At 39.4% G+C, this 21978-nt stretch overlaps 1 protein-coding gene across 16 annotated transcripts in view; it reads left to right on the forward strand.

The window, feature by feature from the left end:
* Window positions 1–21978, forward strand: part of ANKRD44 (ankyrin repeat domain 44) — a 184958-nt gene that overhangs the window by 156459 nt on the left and 6521 nt on the right. For 11 of the 16 annotated variants that reach the window (XM_072979325.2, XM_072979357.2, XM_072979372.2 and 8 more), the window contains 11 exons: window positions 2158–2229; window positions 3290–3491; window positions 5107–5185; window positions 5811–5928; window positions 7352–7568; window positions 8418–8505; window positions 10852–10935; window positions 12458–12603; window positions 14571–14653; window positions 16396–16478; window positions 16878–16969. In XM_072979325.2, coding sequence (XP_072835426.1) covers window positions 2158–2229; window positions 3290–3491; window positions 5107–5185; window positions 5811–5928; window positions 7352–7568; window positions 8418–8505; window positions 10852–10935; window positions 12458–12603; window positions 14571–14653; window positions 16396–16478; window positions 16878–16969 — 1264 coding nt within the window. Of the gene's footprint in view, window positions 1–2157; window positions 2230–3289; window positions 3492–5106; window positions 5186–5810; window positions 5929–7351; window positions 7569–8417; window positions 8506–10851; window positions 10936–12457; window positions 12604–14570; window positions 14654–16395; window positions 16479–16877; window positions 16970–20648; window positions 20704–21978 lie in introns of all 16 variants that reach the window. The other 5 variants (XR_013538425.1, XM_072979354.2, XM_078380086.1 and 2 more) reach the window with 2 other exon arrangements.

Genomic DNA, 21978 nt, shown 5'->3' on the forward strand with positions numbered 1-21978 from the left:
TAAAGGTGGTTCCATTCATTCCGTGCTTATGCTGCATTTGCTTGAGGAGCGAAAAGTCCCAGTTTTATAAATGCTCTCATGTTCAAAGGCTGGGAAATACAATTCACTGCCTTTGCTTATCATGCACTTTCCATTCAGAAAGTGTATTGCAAAACCTCTCTTGTCTAAATGCTGAGACACATCGTATTGCAGTTCAGATCAAGTATGTGTAGGGCATTATTTACTGTGTTGACACTTACTGCATAGGGCAATTCACATTTTAAAGTGCCACTTCCAGTTCCCTGTATGTCAGTGGAATCACCGTTAGCTCTCTGAATTCCCCACCAGCATGTCTGTCCGTGTTACTAAAGAATCCTCTAAAGTGAGTACTGTGGCTGCTGCACCCACTGTCATCAGTCCAGTCATTTGACTTCTGTTTATAATTGATTTGTCAGTTTTAAAACACAGATGGTCTAAATAAGAGAAAAGGCAAAGTTAAGGATTGGTTCAGGGAAAGATTGTGAGAAACATGTGATGGCTTTGTTAACAATATTTGATTGCTTGAAGCAGACTGTGCATGGTGTGGGTCTGGACATTTCATGTAAGAGTTAGCAAATGTGAAATTCCTTTAGTACCCACAGTAAAAATGTGTACTTTTAAAATGTTATAAATGCTATAACACTTTCATGAAATGAACTGACCCAGTGTCTGGTGGCCCAAGTCAACCTCCATCCACTCACACCCAGTTCATGTATTAGCTGTTCAACTGAGTGAGTACACAAATTGTGGACAGAAAGTTGACGAAGGAAGGGAGGAAGGAAGGGAGGGAGGGAGGAGGGGAGGGGAGGGGAGGGGAGGGGAGGGGAGGGAAGGCGGTGCAAGTAGTGTACATTGTAATTTGAAGAGCGGGTGTTGGTATTATTAATAAGTATGTTGTGCACCAGTTAGTTGTGTAATAGGTGTGATGAAAAGAGAAACTTTTCCAGTATGCTGAAATGAACCACGGTTAGCAGCCATTAACCAGAATTGTGTTGCTTACATAAAATTGCAATAGCATAAATCAGAGGCAAATTGCTACTAATTAACAAGGTGCTGCTTGCATTTGTCATCACGTGCTAGTCACACAGTGAAGAATAAAAGCATTGATTCCTTAAATAGCAGCAATTTGCTGCTGCAGTATATACTGCAGCACATTCTCCAGTGTATGTAAGCAATAAGATTGTGGCTACTTTATTTTAGAGCTTATTTGTCCTCTAAGACAGTGATGCTGTCATAACTTATGTAACTGAACAGAAGTGATGAGTGTGGCGTAGCTGGCTACTCTGATGTCACTGCCAACTCAGGCCTCTCAGAATGCCCACCACACTACTTCACACTCGCTGCCACCAATTGTAATGACTATTTAAGGACAAAGGTTTCCTTCAAAACAAAACAGGTTTATTGAGATAACAAAATAAAATATGTAAATCACAAGTAGCTAATCAAGATGTCAATCACTGTATCTTATTTAATCAATCACAGACTTTCTCTCACTGAATACGTAGGCACACAGGCCTCTAAACAAGCTCTTTTTCTCTCACACTCCAGATCTGATCTCTCCCACTCTCTTCACACCCCTTTTTCTTCCAGCTCCTCCCTCTTCAGCCCCACCCTCCGTCACCCCATTGGCTGATGATTCACTGCCCAGTTGTGACGGACAGCTGAGGTCAGGGCTGCCTGTTACAATGACGTTCTGTAATCAAGCCAAGCAGTGCCAAAATTTAATGCAAAAATTGGAAATGCGTGGCCCTTCACATGTTATTGGACTGGAAATCCCATTGTCCCTTATTGTTCCTGTGCTGGCTACAACTGATGGGAATTGCCCAGCAACATCTCCAATAAGGGGAAATGTGTAATATCTGTGAGTGTAGGGAGGATGCCATGCCACTAAGTACAACTAATGCTTGTTTGTCATGTTTATACAGTACTCAACATATTTCATTAATTCAGCAAGTATGTGTAAGATGGGCTTTTAAGGCTGTTGTCTTATGGAACAGAGGAGCACCTTGTGCTGCTCTTTCTACAGACAATGTTGGCTTTTAAATTATCCCTTCTGATAGTATTAGTGTTAAAAATGCATATTCTGTCGCTAATTCACATGTCCTACTGCTACCATGTCACTTCTTTTATTTGTTGCAGCTGTTGGAGAAAACTAGCAATGTTTTTGAGGAATCGGATTCAACAGCTACAAAAAGCCCTTTGCACTTAGCTGTAAGTACACAAATTGTTTTAGTATTGTCTGTCTCGTACAACCCATCCTTCAGTTGCCTTTTGTAAATTTTTAAGTAGTTTGTTTCTTTGTAAGGCAGCTTAGTGACTTGCCCAAGTCTTCCGAGAGAGTTTCATGGTCTGAGTGCAATTCTGAACCCAGGTCTCTCTGGGTTTAAGACCCAGGGCTTGTTCAGAAAAGGAAAAGGACCCCAGTGGATGAATATACAGTACATAGGAATGGGTTCTCCTGAAGGAAGCTGTACTGCATGGCAAAATCCAGGTCCTTAAACCCGGGGGGGGGGGATCCTTATACATTTAGCCTCACTGTAGCTCTTTTCAGCTAATAGATAGATAATTGACGAACAGACAGGCTCTAACATGGAAATAAATTCTGCATAGAAATACACTTTCTGCCTCCCTCAAAATAATACAAGCTTCCCAAGGTAATCAAAAAAGCAGGGGAGGTGGGGAATAAGACAGATCTCTCTGCATTCACTATTGGATAATTTAGTCAGCAGGAAAAATAACTGAAAGGATACGTGGTGGCCCATGTGATTTTTGCCTCAATGTGTAACAGCCACAAGTCTCCGTGAAGTGCATCCCTCTCACTCCACCTAATATTTTAGTTTTTTTGTCTTAAAAGTTAATGTCAGGACGTGAATTTCACTACGCTAAGAACTCTGAGGAGGTAACATTTAATTCCCTTTTAACTGGGAATCTGCTGTCTTCTTCTAGTTAAGCCCTTATTTTCAAAAATACCTTATTTGCCACTTAATTTTTTTTTTTAATGAAGCAAAATCACTACAAGGTGATTTTACCATATCATTATATTTTATAACAATGTTAGGTTAAAAAAACAACCTTTTACTCAGATACGAGGTACTCTGATAAGCATTAACTGCAATGCTCCTGGAAGCTTTCACTTTTAAAACAATGTCACAAGGTTTGTGACTGGCGTATTGAACTCTTTCCAGCGTGTCAAATTCTGTAGAGGAAAATGTGTACAATTTAAGCAGGTGTCGAAGGGCTCGATTCCTAAACACACAATGTTACTCTCCAGGCCTATAATGGGCATCACCAGGCTTTGGAGGTGCTTCTTCAGTCCCTGGTAGATCTGGATATTAAGGATGAGAAAGGACGTACAGCTCTGGATCTGGCTGCATTCAAAGGACATACTGAATGTGTAGAAGCCCTCATCAGCCAGGGTGCCTCTGTCACAGTAAAAGATAACATCACCCAACGAACTCCACTTCATGCCTCAGGTAAAGGAGATGCTGTTACTTTAACTTACAAGTAATACACTTTTACCTAACATTTTCGTAGAATGTTATTAATTCCTTTAAAATATTTGAATAATTTACTGTGTTTAGCATTTAATACTATTTTTAATGATGTAAACTGCCTTGGGTCCTTTTTGAAGAGAAAGGTAAAATAAAAAGTAAAAAAAAATTAATATTTTAAAATAAAAATGCTTGTCCTGCAAGGAAGGTGCATACTGAGAAGAGCAAAACAAGTGCAGCGCTCTTGCTGTTAAACAGGCTGATCAGGTTTTGAGGCGGAAGAGCCTCTGGCTGTCTTTGGCAGTGCAAAACGGCTACTGGCCACCCCGCAGGCTCCAGCGGTGTGCCGAGATTTGATCCATGCGCTCGTGTCACTTTCTTGGATGGTGGCCACAGTTTTCGAGATGAGATTGCCAAGCTGGGGAACAAAATTAATTGCAGACTTTGTGGAAAGTTATTATTCCTCTTAGATACACTGTTCATGAATGGGTATTAAGAAATTTGAAGGCAAAAATATCTCTCCTTCATTTCTTCCACACGTCCCGTTTAAGGTTAAGAAATACTTCAGTAAAAGAAAACAAACTGTAGTGTACTACTACACAGTCAGCCCCTTCATTCCCAGTGCTGGAAATTTCAATCTGATATCTGAAGCAAATCTTGGCCCTTTAAATTATTTCCATTTCCCAATTTACCAGTGCTTAAGGAACTGGCTCCTAGGCTTTGCTGAAGTCATCAGTTTTGCATTCACACAAACTCACCAATACGGTACTTGATTGTAGACATCTGAATTTTTCCTGTGCTCGTTTAACACTGAACAGATGCTGCTGTTTCTGCATGTTTTTATCTGTACAGTTCCAGACAGAGCAAGTACAGTTGTTTGTACTGACAGTTTGCACCATATCCGCATTACCTGACAAATACCTCTATTGGCTCAATGAAATGTGTATTCTAGCTCTTAGTAAGAAATTATCCTGGCCAGATTCTGGCATATTAGTTGGAATATGCATACAGGGTTGCTCATGATTTCCGTGCTGCTGTCCTCTTTCTCTACTGGATGCCATAATGGTTGCTTTTATGTAGCAACACTTGGAAAGAGACCCAAATACTTATTTTGTATTTTTGGCCAGCAGTTCACAAATGCTTAGTTGTGAGACTTTAAGGTACTAAAAAACTCACTGCTATTGTTTTTCAATCTGTTTCTTTTATCTCAGCCACTTTGTACCTCCCAATTCAAACTCAGGTCACAAATCCCTCTGTGAGTCTTCAAGCAATGTAGAATTATGTGCGAACTGTCCTAGTGCTGGTGATCTGATAGCTCCAAATGTATTTGGGATTTAGTGTCACTTGAGTGCATGTAGGCCAGTAGATTTCACCATGTCTCTCTTTTTCTCATAGCAGTCGATTTTCATTTATTTGGTTCCTGTTATTCTGAAGCTTCTGGCTATATAAAAATCTATGTACTTAAAGAACATCTCATTTTTATTTACAGGAAGCTAGTCATAGACATGCTTAGGAGAGAATATTTAGATTTATTAGGTACCTATGCATAGCTAGAATTAATTTTGCAGAATGCTGAAACATGTTTTCTCTTTTGTAGTCATCAATGGACACACGCCTTGTTTACGGCTTTTATTAGAAGTAGCAGATAATCCTGATGTGACAGATGCCAAAGGACAGTAAGTTTACTTTGATTGAAGTGAGTTGACTTTGTAAACATTTTAAGCACTACATTTAGATGTGTTGGCCTGACTGAGAGACACTCTTGTGCAGCAGTAGCTTGTACACTCTCAGGTGCATGTGAGGATCTCCTGCACATGCCATGAATGAACTGACAGGTGTCAGCAGAATTATAGGTGTTTTGAAGGAAGTGTGAGGCAAAGTGGACAGGATAGCTATTACTCTGTTAAATGGTATCCAGGAGTGAGAATCATAGTAATGCAGTTAGAATTTCCAGAATGGCTGCTTCTGTTCCTTATGTGGCCGTTAACAGTTTAGAAATGGCTTCAGGTTAGAAATTTTACTGCACCCTCTTTTTCAGTCATTCAGAATTGAAACATACCCATTGCATGCTTATAGCCATCTGAGTTTGAACAACAACAAAAATCACTTTAAGAACCACAGTGAAGAGAATCTGATCTTTCCAGAGTTGGCTACAACTGGAAATGGTTGGGAAAAGGCAGTGGTGGGGAGATAGTAGCTTGGAAATATATATGGTAAGTACATAATGCAAGAAAGGTGAAGGAAAGGGCAGAGTTTTACAAAATTGGAATGTAACGTTGTGACTGTCTCCCCTTTTGCCAGAACTCCACTGATGCTAGCTGTGGCTTACGGGCACATTGATGCTGTTTCCTTGTTACTTGAAAAAGAAGCATCTGTGGATGTGGCCGATGTCCTGGGATGTACAGCTTTACATCGAGGGGTAATTAGTGATTTTGCCTGATTTTTATTGCCTGTGCCTTTTCTATGTCTGTTCTGATTGTGCCTAGTAATACTGAATACCAAAGCCATTTTTGAATCTACAAAACCAAAGCATAAAATCAAGTTTTCTCTGAGTGCTAATTGCTTGACATGTTTAGTGTGCACCAACAAACCTGTTACTGTTCATTGTTTTTACTGCTCTACTGGATGCCTCTTGATCCAGGACATCAAAGCTCCTCTTGCATTCCATTGTTTTGGCAGTACTGTAGTTGCTGAAAAGGGAATAACTGGAATTGGGAACATAAAAAGAGTCAGCCTGGATCAGATTAAAGGCTTATCTAGGCAAGCTTCTTGTTAACACAGTGGCCAACCAGCACCTGCCTCTTTGCATCATAAAATGAGGGAGGGCATTTATTAGTGGAAGTACCTTACAAAGCGTTTGATTTCGTTGTGTGTTGTTTTTTTTTAAGTGATGGTGTTCGTTACAATTGTTTCCATTTAAAAGCTTTGTATTCTAAAACTGGAGGAAAGAAGAAAACATGACCAAAGCTCTTTTCAGCACAGTAATGTGGCAACACACTTTGGAGGAGCGAGGAGTGAAATATTCTGTTTTAGTGTTGCAGCCCTAAGTCACATGGTGTCCCCTAAATGTACAAGGGCCCAAACTAACCATTCTCTGGCTTTGGAGCCAATGAAGATGTGGAATTCATCCCTGTAACGGTGGAGGCATGCCAAATACAACAGTCCTAGACATTTTGATTTGAAACATACGGATGCCCATGAGCTAGTGAGTCCATGGCAAATAACATTACCCTCTCTAGAGCAGGTTTGGAACCATTTTTTTAAAAACTCCATGTGCATTTAGCATGTGAAAGAATGAGCACGTGTAGTCCCTTTGAAATGACCCCCTCTTCTTTGAAATTACTCCACCATGGCACAATGCTTTGTTAACAGATTAACCAAAATGTTTATCTATGTGATCAATCTCCAAACTCTTGTCTGTATCATTCCTCCTTTGGAGGAACCTGTTGGAAACTACTACCATCCGCAGTAATTTGATATGTGGTGGCTGCTGCCAACAATTCATTTCTTTCAGCTCAGTTATGTGAAACTGAGCCAGATAGTGTAATTATGTATGAGTGTATTCCTGTAAACAAATCTGTAAAGAACCCAAGCATATCACATTTTCAGAAATGTCATCCTTGCATTGAGATCTTGGAGACAACAGGCAGTATTCCTAAAAGCCAATATCCATAATTCTGGAAATGCTAAGACACAAAAAATACTGATGGTTTCTTGTTGAATGCCCACTACAGAGCACTTTCTTCCAAAAAAAAAAAATTCATATCTCTTTGATTAGCATTGTTTTATTGCAGTGAATCAGCCTTTTATCATTCTACTAATGTGCTTGTTTTTTAAATCAGATTATGACGGGGCATGAGGAGTGTGTTCAAATGCTGTTGGAACAAGAAGTGATGATTCTCTGCAAGGACACCAGAGGGAGGACACCTCTGCATTACGCAGCAGCTCGTGGTCATGCCACGTGGCTGAGCGAATTAATACAGCTGGCGCTTTCAGAAGAGGACTACAATTTTAAAGATAATCAAAATTACACACCTTTGCACTGGGCCTCTTATAACGGTAATCTTTTGTGTCATTCGCATTTAACCTCAGTGTCTAGATGGTTATATATTATGGTGCAAAGTAAGATGTGGGCTAGGAAAAAAGTACTTAAAAGGTGTTCCAAGCTTTCAGTCAAGAATTAAGGCAAGATGTAGAAGAATAAGTGTGAATGAGCCCCAGGAATAGAATTATAACAATCAAAATGTGATTATAATTCTATAATACTAAATCACAGTATTTTAAAAGTAGAAAGGGAAAAATAGTTTATATTTTCAGTTTTAAATTATTTTTTTATTGTAAACTGCCTTGGAAATTGTTTCTGGCTGATAGGCAGTCTACAAATATAATACATAATGGCTGAAATCCTGCTGTGCAGTTACACAAATGGCATAAACAACATGAATTGTTGTTACTGTAGTTAAGAAATGTCCATAGGCATTATTTGTTGCATGATGAGTTGTGTGACTCTGTATGCAACAGACAATCTATAGAGATTTCTTAACTTACTTTTAGAGGTTTGCTTTCTAGAAATTCTGTCATTTGTGTAACTATGCAACAGGATTTCAGCCAACATGAGTGGGAGGCACTGAATACTACAGCACCTGCCTTATATGCATACATTTTTGGTTCCATTCCTGACAGTTTCAGTTAAAGGATCAATGGGATAAGAAAGGTTTCTTCCACATGATACTTTTCAGTAATTGAGAGTTAAGTGGCACAATGTTAGATGGATACCTGCTTTTTCTCTCTCCAAGAAGTAATTGAATATTTTCAAGGGCTAATCTGCATTATAGAAGCTATTTCAGTTATAAACAACCCCAAGCACGTCCTTGCTTTTGTAACATGAACTACTCTAATCACTTACAGGGAATGAAAACTGCATAGATGTACTGCTGGAACAGAAACCTTTCCGAAAGTTTAGCGGGAACCCTTTCTCTCCACTGCACTGTGCTGTGTAAGTAGAAGTGACAGCCTCTATCCTCACTTCTTTGGTCTTACGATGTATATCAGTGGTTCCCAACCTTGGGTCCCTAAATGTCCTTGGACAAACGCCCAGAAGCCTTCACCACTAGCTGTGCTGGCCAGAATTTCTGGGAGTTGAAGTCCAAGAACGTAAGGGGACCCAAGATTGGGAACTACTGCTGTGTCACAAGCTAAGCTGGTGGAGCAGAAGCAGTAAAACTCTAGAAACAATGAGGTTCTGAGGTCACTTCAAATCTAAGAGTATACAGAAGCATTCAATGTTAAAATGCTTGATTAGCAAATTATTCTTGTAGGAGTGAACATTTTTCACATCATTGCTTCACTGAATGACAACATGTAAAATATTAGGCCAAATTCAGAAACAGGAGTTTAGTCACATAAAGACAAAAGAAAGAAGGATTATGAATTGTTGCAACCCTGCCTGATTTTTCCAGTTCTTAAATTATATAAACACTTAATTCTGTCACTTCAACAAATGTATTATTCTAGAAATGACTACAGTGTTTTTATGTAAATGGGAACTCACTACCATAATTTATGTCTGTTTGACTGCCAGCTTTTCTCTCATGTACCCTGTTTCCTGATTTCAAATAGTACTTTTATTGTTTCAACAGAAACAATAAAAACCATCTTCAAAACAAGTAATACTATTTTTTTCCTGGAGTACAGGTAAAAATAACATTACATGGTCCACTGCGCTTTGTTGCCTCTATGGTGAATAACTGTGGAGTCCCAGACACTTTCACCTGTGAAGTCAAAATACCAATTCGGAAATGGAGCAGGAACATAAGTACAGTAAATACCATGGGAGAAGTCCTTTGCTTAGTCTGGATAAAACCTTGTTGAAGTCAATTGGATTTATCTATGCTCAGCACAGATTGTGGCAAGACTCTCTTCGATAAATATTTCTGGCAATATCTTCACTCCTTTCATTGAGATATGTGTTAATAAATTGTGTCGGATACGTAGTCAAAGAAATAGCTGTGCAACTGCAGCATTCCACAATGAAAACGTAAACAGTGTGTAGTCCAGATCTTCTATAGCATTTCCCCACCCCTCTTCTCTTGGAGGTTCCTTGTCCCCTCTCAACTCCTCTAGTTCCTGGGGTCCCTTTAGGTTGGACTTCAATCCCTCAACTGGGTAGACAGGCCACACCCTCTGATGACTCTCTTTTAGTCTGAAGGGATCTGTCCACCATCTGTTGTTGGTCAAAAACACCTGTAACCCTTCCGGATGCTGAGACTTCTACCATTCTGCCCAACTCTGGGATTTCAGTCCCTCCTTTTTAAATGGGAGTGGGGATCATTTTTCTCCCAGACAAGGAACTGTTCTTCCCCCAGAGTCTGCCTATCAACCACCACCTCTTCCTTCTCCTCTTTCTGTTCTTTTTCTCCCCCTTGTGGCAAAATCCTTTTTTATATTTCTCATCCTCCAGGGGTACACCAATTCCCACTAGAGGTCTAGGGATTGTCCCCCAACTCCTATAACTGACAGGACTATCGCAGCCCCAGTTTGTGTCCCCATTTCTTGGCTCAGCCTATACCTAGAGGGCATGCTGCCTTGTAACCCCTCAACGAGCCCTGAATTGGGTGGACTCCTGTAGCCATCACCGTAAGGTTCTTGAGTCCCCGATCAGAGTGAGATGGCATGCCGACAGGGGTGTCTATGTCCCTTTCTTCCTCACACATCAGCAATTTCCATTCTTGTGCATGAGAATGAGACAAGCAAAGATTGGGCTCTCTAGCATAAAGTGAATAAATAACCACAGAGAAAACTGAATTGTACTGCAAGGCTCTCCCTTACCTCACTTCCTCACATTCATTGCAATGTATAAGAAGTGCCTATCAAGTGTACTTTGTAAGCATCACTAGGCACAACTATGTTTCCCACCATACTTTACTGTATGTAGACATAGTGCGAGAAATCTTGTTACTTAATGTAGAAAGCTGCAACTAGCATAGGCCCACCGAATCAATGGAAGTTACAGAGGAACTGACTCACTAAATCCCCACTGAACTCTGGTTCTGATCTACTATGGTAAGGAAGACGATTTCAGCCAATGTATGTGCAGTCCTGAAAAGAATGACTCATCATGTGATGCCTATATATGGGTGAACCAACGTGTATCTGTACATTGCACTCCACGCAGTAGACCGAGTGAGCTGTACATTCACAGTGCCAAAATTCTTAGCTGTTACAGCACAGAAGACTATATCATGAAAAGAACATGACTGAGGAGCCCACAAAATGAATAGCAGAAAGAATTTACTAAAAAGGTGGTTGCATTCTGATTCTAAGCATTATCTTTTTGTAACAGAATCAATGATCACGAAAATTGTGCATCGCTACTCATTGGGACTATGGGTGCTGGAATTGTCAACTGCAAAGATGACAAGGGGAGGTAAGAATTGCTTGGATAAAAAAAAGGCTTCGTTTTGGATGCTTTCAAGCTAAAGTGATGTATCACATCCCAACCGTACCCCTCTGCCCATGGAAAACTCCTTGATCAGAGCAAAAGGTGGTTGGTGACGTGAGAACAATTTTAACTGTTCCTGCCTTCCCTGTACTACCCATGCCCTGTGCTATCCTATAGGATTCCTCAGTTCTCCAGAAGAGATCTGGGGGCTGCAGGAGCCTTTGGAGAAGAGGGGCAATAGTTGAAAATCTTCTTACTGTTTCACTGACAGAATTCTCCATGGAATTAAAATCTTTCTGTGAGAGGAGGGATATTAATTGGATATAATATGATATGGAATTAATAATAGATTAATCCCTCAAACATATGGATTTAAGTAATCCCCAAGTAGTAAGAGTTGAATACAATTAAAAATAAATATTTACTACTTCTGTACCGATCTAAATCTTCAATATTCTTTAGTTATTTATACAAGCTTGAAGATTGTTGTCCCTAGTTGTAAATGATTACCATCTAACATTCTTTTGTGCTCTCAGTGGTATTGCCTCTGAAAAACTCAGTAGAATTCCATGTGACACATTCATGTTTCAGCAGATTAAATACTGTGGGACTTACTCTCATGTAAATCTACCCAGCTTTTAAGATGTCAGGGATTCACTCAGAATGCCACCATCTTCTATGGTGGTGGGCAGCAGCCTATAGCAGGGCCCTAGTAAATGCAAGGATGTCCCATTTGGACTTTTTTGGGCTTCAGATCTCGGAATTCTGGGAAACCAAAATTAGCACACATAGAGGTCCATCCTCCATAGAAGGGCTTTCGAGTAATTTACCTGTACTGTTGGGTTCTGCCACCCCTCTTGGTTCCTGTGGCTGATTTGTAAAGAAAGGAAACTGCAGTGCTGCTTCCAGGGAGATGTAGTTTTTTGGGAGGGGCCCTCTAAAGAGCCTAATGGGCTCTGAAACTATGATGGTAACTTCCTTTCTTTACAAATCAATCACATGAAGCAAGAAGGCTGGCATATCCCGATGGTGCAAATGAGTAGAAAGCTCTTCTCTGCAGCAAGGAGATCTACCACTGTGGCAGTTTCAGATTCTGTACTAGAGTTCCTGGCATTCTTGGAGAATTCTGGGAGTTGAAATCCCCCCCCCCAAAAAAAACCACTGGATATTATATAACTCAGTAGTGCTCCCTTACATTTGATGCTCTCTACCCATTCCATATTTTTAACATTTACCTTAACAGTTTTTACAGTATGGTTAATTATTGAAGGAAACTTCTTATATTGGTACTTCATCTGTTTGTGTGTGTGTGTGTGTGTGTGTGTATTTGTTTTCCTTTTGTATGAGATACTGTTTTACATACTTAAAATTGTATTGTGTGTATTTTAAAATTTTTTTGGCACTTTGATAGTTTTGGGCACTGAAGTAAAATCGAAATAAAGAATATTAGTAATCAACAATTCTAACTAATAAGTAAATCCTCGTATTTGCTTTGTTTCATCTTTAGAACACCACTTCATGCAGCAGCCTTTGCTGATCATGTAGAATGCCTGCAGCTTCTTTTAAATCACAATGCACAAATCAATGCTACAGATAATTCAGGGAAAACACCGCTTATAATGGCTGCTGAAAAGGGGCACGTAGGGGCTGTAGGTAAGTCTTTGGTTGTTAGGAACAGATAAAGAGTTAATACTTTTGCACATATCTACAGATTTTATATATGTATTTAGTATGAAAATCTTCATACAGTTACTTTTTCCTTTCTTTTTTGATGCCTGTAAGTCTTCTAAATTCACTTACAAACCTTTATTTCATAGGACTGTTAGCAAGCTCACATTCAGAACTACATCTTGTTAGGCTTAGAAAATGCATGTTAATAAAATCAAAACTTTGGTTTGTGATTTATACTTGCATAAGTTAAATTACATAGCTTACTGGAATGAACTGCATTTAATTAACAAGATGTCAGTTGTGTTATGATGCATGGCCCAATTGTGCAACAGGGGTAAGCCTAGTAATGTGACAGGTGTCTTGTTTTAGTTTGTGGCAATCCTCCATGGGGAGTTTTAACATAAGAACATGTAGATCCTTAGGAGGATTCTTACTAGAAATTTTACTATTCTAGAACTGCAAAAACTGTAGGATAATCTAGTGAATGTGCAACTAATAATCTGTTCAACTACTGTACTGTACTACTGTATATGATGTACAATGATGTACATAAACTGTGTTATATTGGCCAAAATTGTATTCCATTCGATTTGTTTCTTTTTCCTCCTTTTAAAAAAAATTGTTATATTTGTATGTACAATCATGTGGTATATATGCCACTGGGGCCATTCACATGGCTTTCAGTCATCTGCAGCCCTTCTTTCCTTTCCTTTTTAATTTTCACTTCCCAATTCCTTTTTCCGTTTTCTTTTTTCTCCTCCCTTTTCTTTTTGTCCAGCTCCCCTTTTCCCTTCCCTCCTTTACTCACTCATCCCCTTTCCCATATTTTCCTGCATAACTCTTAGTTCTTGGCTTTCATTTTTCTTTTCACCTTTAAACAGCATTGGGAGGAGGAAGCGGATTTTAAAAGACTTGCAAAGTATCGTGAAGAGTTAGGGTTAAAAAAAGAGAGAGCTGTTAAATTTCTTTCACCCCCTCAAACAATTCCAAGCAGGAAACAGCCTTTTTTCTTCTTAAGCCCTCTTTCCTGTTTCCTTAAACCTGCATGAGAGGCAGGGAAAGCTGTCTCCTTCTGAGCAATGTATTTGGATTGTTGCTGCTGCTGCTCCTGCTGCTGCTACAATTTATTGATAAATATTTTTTAAACTTAAAGGGTACAGGTGCTGTGGCCATGCAGTGGCTCTGGCACCCAAAATACTGACTTGTTCGCAAAGTAAATAAATTGACAGCAATGTTCACACACATCAAAACGATAAGGGTTGAAGTGATACAAGGATGGGCACATTTTAAAATAACCCTGCAGGCAAGATGAAAAAAATTGATTGGCTAGTCAAATGAATTGATTTTACCCGTGCATTGTGTGAATGGACATATTACCTATGTGTCATTGAATGATTTAAATAATGGCAGAATTATTATGCAGTGGTGCCTCGCAAGACAAATGCCTCAGGGGACAAAAAATTCGCAAGATGAATGGTTTTGGTGATGTGGTTGATGACCCGCAAGATGAATGTTCCTATGTTTTCCGTTTTTTGTTCCTCCTTCATGTTTGCTGATTTTTAAATGTTTTTCTATGATGTTTAAAAGTTAAAGTTTTTTGATGAAATTTTTGAAATCATCTGCACAATATGTATGGCTTTAAAGAGCACTTCATAAACCCTTTGTAAACCAAATTTGACTTTGTTCTGACTTTTTTTGCCCATAGGAAGGCATTAATTAAATTTCAATGCATTCCTATAGGAAAACGCATTTTGCAAGACAATTTTTTCGCAAAACGACATTAACCGTGGAATGAATTAAATTCGTCTTGCGAGGCACCACTTAACTGGGATTCTTATGGCATGTGTGATGTAGCTCTAACTGTTGTATGAAAAGGATGAGATGGAAGATTTCAATAACTAGTATTTGGGGAATAATCATGTGGCATATTTTGTTTCTCTGTATTTTAGATTTTTTGGTGAACAACGCCAAGGCTGATCTAACTTTAAAGGATAAGAACTTGAATACATCCTTGCACTCAGCTAGTAGCAAAGTATGTTTAAAAATATTTGTGTGTCTGTGTGCGTGCATATATGAAAAACCCAACATGACCACAATATCTGAGTATTAAGAGAAAGAGACAAATAGTCCTTAGTACTTTCTTTCAGTATACTGTGGATAATTTTACACACATTTGTCATTCTCCCCTCTTCTTTTTTCCCCTAAGCTAACTCCCCAGCACTGCTATAATTTTTTCCTGAAATTTGGGTAGCTCTCACCTATGTATAGCCAACTATGGCCCTCCAGATGTCATTACACTACTACTCCCATCAATCCTTGCCTACAATGGTGTGGTATTTTTTTTAGATTAAAAATGCAGAATATGAATTTTTTTCACAGCTGCTGAGTGCTGGGCCAATGTTTTCATGAAGCTGTTCATGAACGCACCAAGATTCCTTTCCTGGTTCATAATAAAGATACATGTGAAGCTTGGAATTTTAGTCGTAGTATACCTCAGTTTAAACTTACTTAAACTGACATGTACCTTCCATGTGGATGCCCTTTCACCTAGTTTGGAAATATTATTTTAGAGCTCTTTGCTGTCTCTTTGCATTCTTATGAAGTAAATAATTTGGTACCTATATCAGAGAGAAACACATCACATATAAGTATGGCCTTTTATGCAATGAAGACTGCTATTAAATGAACTGTGTGATTATGTAGGCTTTAAAAAACTCATGTAGATTTGTGAACAGAATTTTAAATGGAAACAGAATGTTTTGAGTACTGGTGATCATTTTTAAATCTTAATACTATTATGTGATAGATCAAGTGCGGGCAAAGCATAGCTTGCAGTCCACAAGGGCATTTTTGTGGCCTTCCAAAGCATCCCCCCATTTAAAAAAATTAAAGCTTTTTAGAAAAAAGAACAGTCAATTTCTGCTTCTGGACACCTTCATGACCAACTGTTTTTACATAAGGGCCAAATCAAGCCTTTCCCACCAAAATGGCTGAAAACAGCCATTTTGGGGCTACTTGCAGCTTATTGGAAAAAATGGAGCAACAGTTTGATCCTCAAAGCCCCTGAGCTTACCCATCCCCATAACAAAATATGGTAAATTATAGGGGAGGGCAGAAAGAGTTGTCTGAAGAAAAACTTCAAAAAACTTCTCTTTTTTTGGGTAGTGTGACGATCAAGGTTTTAGGAACTGAAACACAACCCTTTATTATTTATTTGTAGCTAAGATGTCTGGGAAGTAGTGAACTGAAGGGCAGGCTATGTTTTGCCCACAGTTCTTTATTCATTTTGGGAAGCAGGAGGAAAACAACTCTGGAAGAGTTCCTCTCCCTCCCCTCCCCTCTCCAACATACATGCCCTCCCCCCTCACTGTAATATGTTTTTGCTTCTTTGTGTAAATCAATTTATAGCTGGAAAGGATTAGATAACAGATGACCCAACTGCAATAACATAAGAGGATGCAGAACAGAACTTTGACCATAATCAGATGCCATGTTCAGCAAATGACCAAATTATTGTGACAACAATATTTAAAATTCAAGAACAGTATACAGTATTTTGAAATGTGAAACATAGCGTGAATACTTAGTATAGTACAAATTTATCGAGCTAATCCCTATATGTTAAAATGTAGGTATTTTCTCATCTCTGCTGCATAACCTTTCTGCACAAAAATGGTAAACAGTGAAAAGAAACAGAAGTAGATTTTTTTTTAAAAAAAGGTTAGATTTGTTTCATTCCACAAAGAACATTCTAATAACATTTATGTTTTTCAGGGACATGAAAAATGTGCCTTGCTTATACTTGACAAAATACAAGAACAGAGCCTTATTAATGCAAAAAATAATGCATTACAAACGTAAGTATAATTACTTGTTGTTTTGACCTATATACTGTCCCATAGTGCTAAAGCACTCTCTGGGCGGTTTACAATGTAATTGTGCAAAGTACACTTTCATTCACCAATTCCACTACTAAGTATTATTAAAGTTTTGTATAATTTATAATTCTGCATTGTATAAATCATGGGTTTTGGCAGGTAGTTTAGTGTCATGTGTTTTTTGGAAATGCAAGTTTTAATTTTTAAAAAATATTATATATATTTTATATATACCTAAATATATACTAAATATATATATACTAAATATATATATTTAGTACCTTGTACAATGAGTGATTGAGTATGTTGTGCATAACATTCCCGCAGCTCTTTGGAAGTATATTAAGCCATCTTGAATCTAGCCATTGTGTTTTCTAGACCTCTTCATATTGCTGCACAGAATGGTTTGAAGATAGTAGTTGAGGAGCTACTAGCAAAGGGGGCATGTGTACGTGCCATTGATGAAAATGGTAAGTGCTAGCATTTATATTGCCATTCCTGAATAATAAATATCAGACGTAATTCAGCAGGTGTCTGTTTCTTAAGTACATACAAACTAGAAGGCAATAATTACTATGCTAATTATAACATTTTCATTGTGTAATTTCTGCAGCTAGAAAATTTGATTTATTTAATACAGCATCTTTTTTTTTTAAATCACACATAAAATATACCAGTCCCCTTAATTTTTGTTTTCCATTCATTTTTCACGGTTAGTGAAATAATTAAAAATGTTTAGCTTTATAAAAAGTAATTGGAAATAAGGAAGAATATTCCCTTTTAAATGCATCATTAAAATATGGTCAGAGTTGGGGAAATGCCAACTTGAGCTCAGTGGTGTCCAATTTCTTTAATTCTAAAAGGATATGGTTTCCAGATTTGGCGGTATGGTATCTGCAGTTACTTACCGCCACCCAGTGGCCTTTGAGGCATGAAAACTTCTGTGTCTAATTTTGCCTTGAACTTTTCTACTGGAGCTCATAAACCACTGAATGGATGGCAAACAAATATGAAAATAATGGCTGTCTATCACCAAAACCACCTTGAATTGGATCTAACATACTTTGTTGTGCACGAACATGGTGACTTTGGCAGTTGATTTTCAATAGAGCAGTCCCCACACTATATGGAAAATCACACTGTAAAATGCAACGTGCTTTTTAAACCATTTTGGAGTATGATGTGGGGATTTTCATATTCAAAAATTCAAAATCTTCACTTAGACATAAATAAGTTGTGAGGACATTTAAAAGCTTTTAAAAACTAGATATGAAATGTAATTACACAACTAAAAACTAGCCAAGTTACATGGCATGATGTGGATATTTAAAATTATGTAAACATTTTTATTTTTATCATTTTATTCTATTTTATTAAGTAAAATATTGGCCAGAATCCAGTGAACCACCCAATCAGTTCTATGTGCCAGTGGCTCTTTTGAAGCCATCATAGAAATTCCCACACATTTCCATGGGGCCATTTGCTTCTCCCCTTGTATAAATGTGCAGGGATATATTTCTTTTTAATATCATGAGGGGCCTCACAAAATGTTGAGGTCTGTTTCCAAACGAAATAAAATATATGAGAGACAAAGATATTTTCCTTCAGTAAAAACAACAATACATCTTTCTGACCTTTTAAAAAGCCTGGCTGTTACTAGATGCAGAACAATGATGTTTCTGTGGGGCATTCTGTTAAGAAAATAAACAGCTCTTGATTTAATTGTGTTTTGGTGGCAGCTTTGTGTTTTAGTAAAAGTTTCTTTAAAAAGGAATAAGAACGTCCTACATACTTACCATTTTATTTCAAAATAAGGGAAAGCACCCAGCTCCCAACCTTTTGAACATTGGCTCTCTGAGATATAACAGATCTTTTCACTCCAGTCTTATTACTGATTGAAAAAAGCTTTTGGTCTACATCTCTTTGCCCTAATATCACTTGCCAAAAAGCAGTTTGTGATGTAACACTGAAAGAACATTTTTGGTATTCAAGGAAATCAGATACCCCATTGGATGAGCCCAGACAATGCAGCATACCTGAAGTAACTACTTTAGTCCTTCTTATTACTTTGATTTTTAAGATTATTTATAAAAACACATCTGGAACTAACATCAATAGACAACTTACTTAATTTTTATAGACTCTTGATCCTTGAACATGGAACAAAATAAAATTTATATCTGATAGGGTTAATTGTCTTCTGCATTATCCCAAAGCTCAATGTGAAAGACTCAAACAATGAAAATTGGTGTTTTTACTTCTGCTAATGTGAACATAAAGATGATGGCTTTGTAAAAACATACTTTCATATTAGAGATGGGGGTATTCGTATACGAATAAGAATATCCCCGCACGAGTGGTGTTAATGAGGGTCCAGCACCATGGGGCCAGAGGGTCCAACTCACCAATCCAACACAGACAGCACAATTCTACCAATGGCTCCACAGTGCGCGATCCGCTTGCCGCTCCTGGCAGGAGGTGGGAGGACAAGCCTCACTGCAAGGTCGAAGAGTGGCGAGTGGATCGCGCGCTGCAGAGTCATTGGTAGAATCGTGCCGTCCGTGGTGGATCGGTGAGTAGACCATCCAGCCCCATGGGGCTGGACCCTCGTTAATGTCACCTGTGCTGGGATATTCATATTTTCACTGCATATGAATACAAATACCCCCATCTCTATTTCATAGATTCATGGAATAACTAATAATGGCAGTCACCTAAATGTATAATGCTCGCAATCATACTTGGGTTCAGAAAGTACAAGTATCATTATTATTTGTTTGAAAACAGATTAACTGAACGTTCCTATGGCCCTAATAACACAGCAACGTGTAATTACATAAATAGATGAGGAACTTACTGCAGTACAAATGCACTTTAGCTGATACCATAGACTACTGGCCCTCAGGCTGGGAAATACTGGAAAATTTGGTAACTTGGTACCATTTTTGAATATCCAACTTCTACAGTTTCCATCATCAGTCTGAGGAGTCAAAAACCTCAGGTCAATGCTACATTTTCTATCAGAATGTTGCCTTTGATCTCAGCTGGGCTCACCCAAAATCCTGTTGCTTAACATAATAAATTGTTCTAGAGTAGGCCCACTGAATTAATGAGGATTTAGTGAGCCCACTGGGACACCAGCTCAGGAAGATGTGAAAAGCTAAGAGGCACTACTATCTCCTCCTTCCCTTGTACTGCCTGAGGCAGCCCTGTGGCAAAGTGGCATGGCTACTTCAGGCAGCAGAAGTCGGTTTGTTTGTTTATTGGCACTTATATCCTGCCTCCCCTAGTGGGGACGCTACTCGGGATGGTCATTACAATGTAATATAAACCCTAACCCCCCCCACGAATCCCCAACATAATACATAGACAGTACACCCCAAACTCCTAAGACAAATGAAATAAACAAACCAAATAAAATCAAGTGAATAAAACCAAGTGATGGCGACAACCTTTGGGTGGCACTGGGTTGAAGAGTACATTCACTGAGGGGGGAGAATATCCTTAAAGGCTTCCCTAAATAGTAATGGTTTCAACTGCCTTTTAAAACTTTGGCGAGAGGAGGCCTGCTAGATCTCTAGCTGAAGGTCATTTTGAAGTGTGGGCCTGTGTTCCAGTGGAGGCCTTCCCTGCGTCACTCGGTGTGCCCACCCGCGACAGTGAGGCCAAGGAAGATTCAGTGGAACGGGTACCATTTCTGTAGTAGAGATGCTTCCACAGGAAACAAGGTTTTCTAAACCGTTACAGGCTTTGGATGCTAAAACTAATATCTTGAACCTGGTCTGGGCCAAAACAGGTCACTAGTGTAGGGGAGCCAGGACTAGAGATATATGATAAGATATGTGGCAGTCTCTCCTGGCCATTTCCATCTTCCTGAGCTGGTACTAGCAATGTTTTTTAGTTGCTGACCTGGGCTGTCCAACTGCATCATTGGCAGCGCTGTTGGGAAAGATAGCCAAGTAGTCAAGGGCACGCACTCCAGCAGGCATTACATAGGCACATTCTGCTCATGTGACACACACTGGCACTGCTGCTAAGTTATCATTTGAACTGGTAGCAGGCTGGTACTGGGAAAGTGGGGAGTGATAAGCAGCCAGGAAATATAGGGATGTTGTATATATTCCATGCCACTTGCCCTTCACCCCTAAGCCAGCCTGCTGCCTCCAGGTGCAGTGGAGGATGCTGTCCCACCATCAGTGTTAAAGTAAGTTTCAGCTGCCTGTCCAACTGGTTTCTGTGCATGAAATGGGGGCAGGGTACTGTTTTGTCTTTGCCGCAGGCAGCAAAATATCATAGGCTGGCCTTGCTTAGCTCTGCAATTTATGCATACGCTTAAAGATTGCCTTTTAATTAGGATAGAACTGTAATGTTTGCATGGCACTTGTATTGTTGCAATTGTGTTCTGAGGCATCTATTTTATCAGTGCAAGCAAGCAAGCAAATAAAAAAGCCCACCTGATAAATATCTTGAAGCTGTGCTGAAGCATATATTTCTCAACAAAGTATATACAAGGGATAACTAGAGCTGGATAAATGCCATGTGTATTTCTCAAGATCTTTATGATAAAAAGTGAATCCACCTCTGCTGGTATTCATTCTCGGCTCATAAGCCACTGTGTTTTACTGACTTACACCCTATACTGGTGATGGCGAACCTATGGCACACGTGCCACTGCTGGCACGCAGAGCCCTTTCTGCGGGCACGCAAGCCGTAAGTAGCCGGATCGCTACTCTCCTCCCGCAGCCAAACCTGCAGAGGCGGCTGCAGCTGCGGTGCTGGCACTTTGACAGGCAGCGGGCCAGAATCTGGAGCAGCTGCCGCTGGCGGCGGATCCAGAGTGGGGTCTCGAGGCAACTCCGTGCCCGGGATTCCCCACTTCTGGTTCTGTCACTGCCACTTCTGGTTCCTCCGCTGCTATGGCCCACCGCCCACTGGGGTTTTTTTGTGGTCGGCACTCGGGCCCAAAAAGGTTCTCCATTACTACCCTGTACTGTCTTAATTATAAATGGCACAGTGTAGCAAAGGGACCAGATTAATCAAACTACAGTAGTTGTGTATCTTCTGACTAGAAACAGACAATTACACAAATTAGACAACAATCTGAGCATAACTGTACAATAATGATTTTTCAGTATATGGTCTGCATGCCACAATGCATAAAAATTAAATTTCAACTGCAATCCTGTATGCATTTACTTGAAAGTAAGCTCCATTAAACTCACTCTAGGAAAGATATTTGGTGAAAGGTGCAAAGGTGGCTCCTGACTGAGGCACTCTGCTTGCCCCTCCTCTTGTGTGAGTGGACAAGGGACAGGAACATTTCAGGTGGAGATGTCCCGAAGCAGGGCCCCTGTCTGGAAAAGTTCTCGGTTTCAGGCGAAGATGAGACAACAACAGGATTATGGCCCTGACCCAGGTGTCAAGGCCTGTCTATCTCTCAGAATGTCATCCAGCCACACCCAGCAATAGTTCTCCGCAA

Source organism: Pogona vitticeps, chromosome 1 (genome assembly GCF_051106095.1).
Source record: "Pogona vitticeps strain Pit_001003342236 chromosome 1, PviZW2.1, whole genome shotgun sequence".
Classification (NCBI taxonomy): domain Eukaryota; kingdom Metazoa; phylum Chordata; class Lepidosauria; order Squamata; family Agamidae; genus Pogona; species Pogona vitticeps.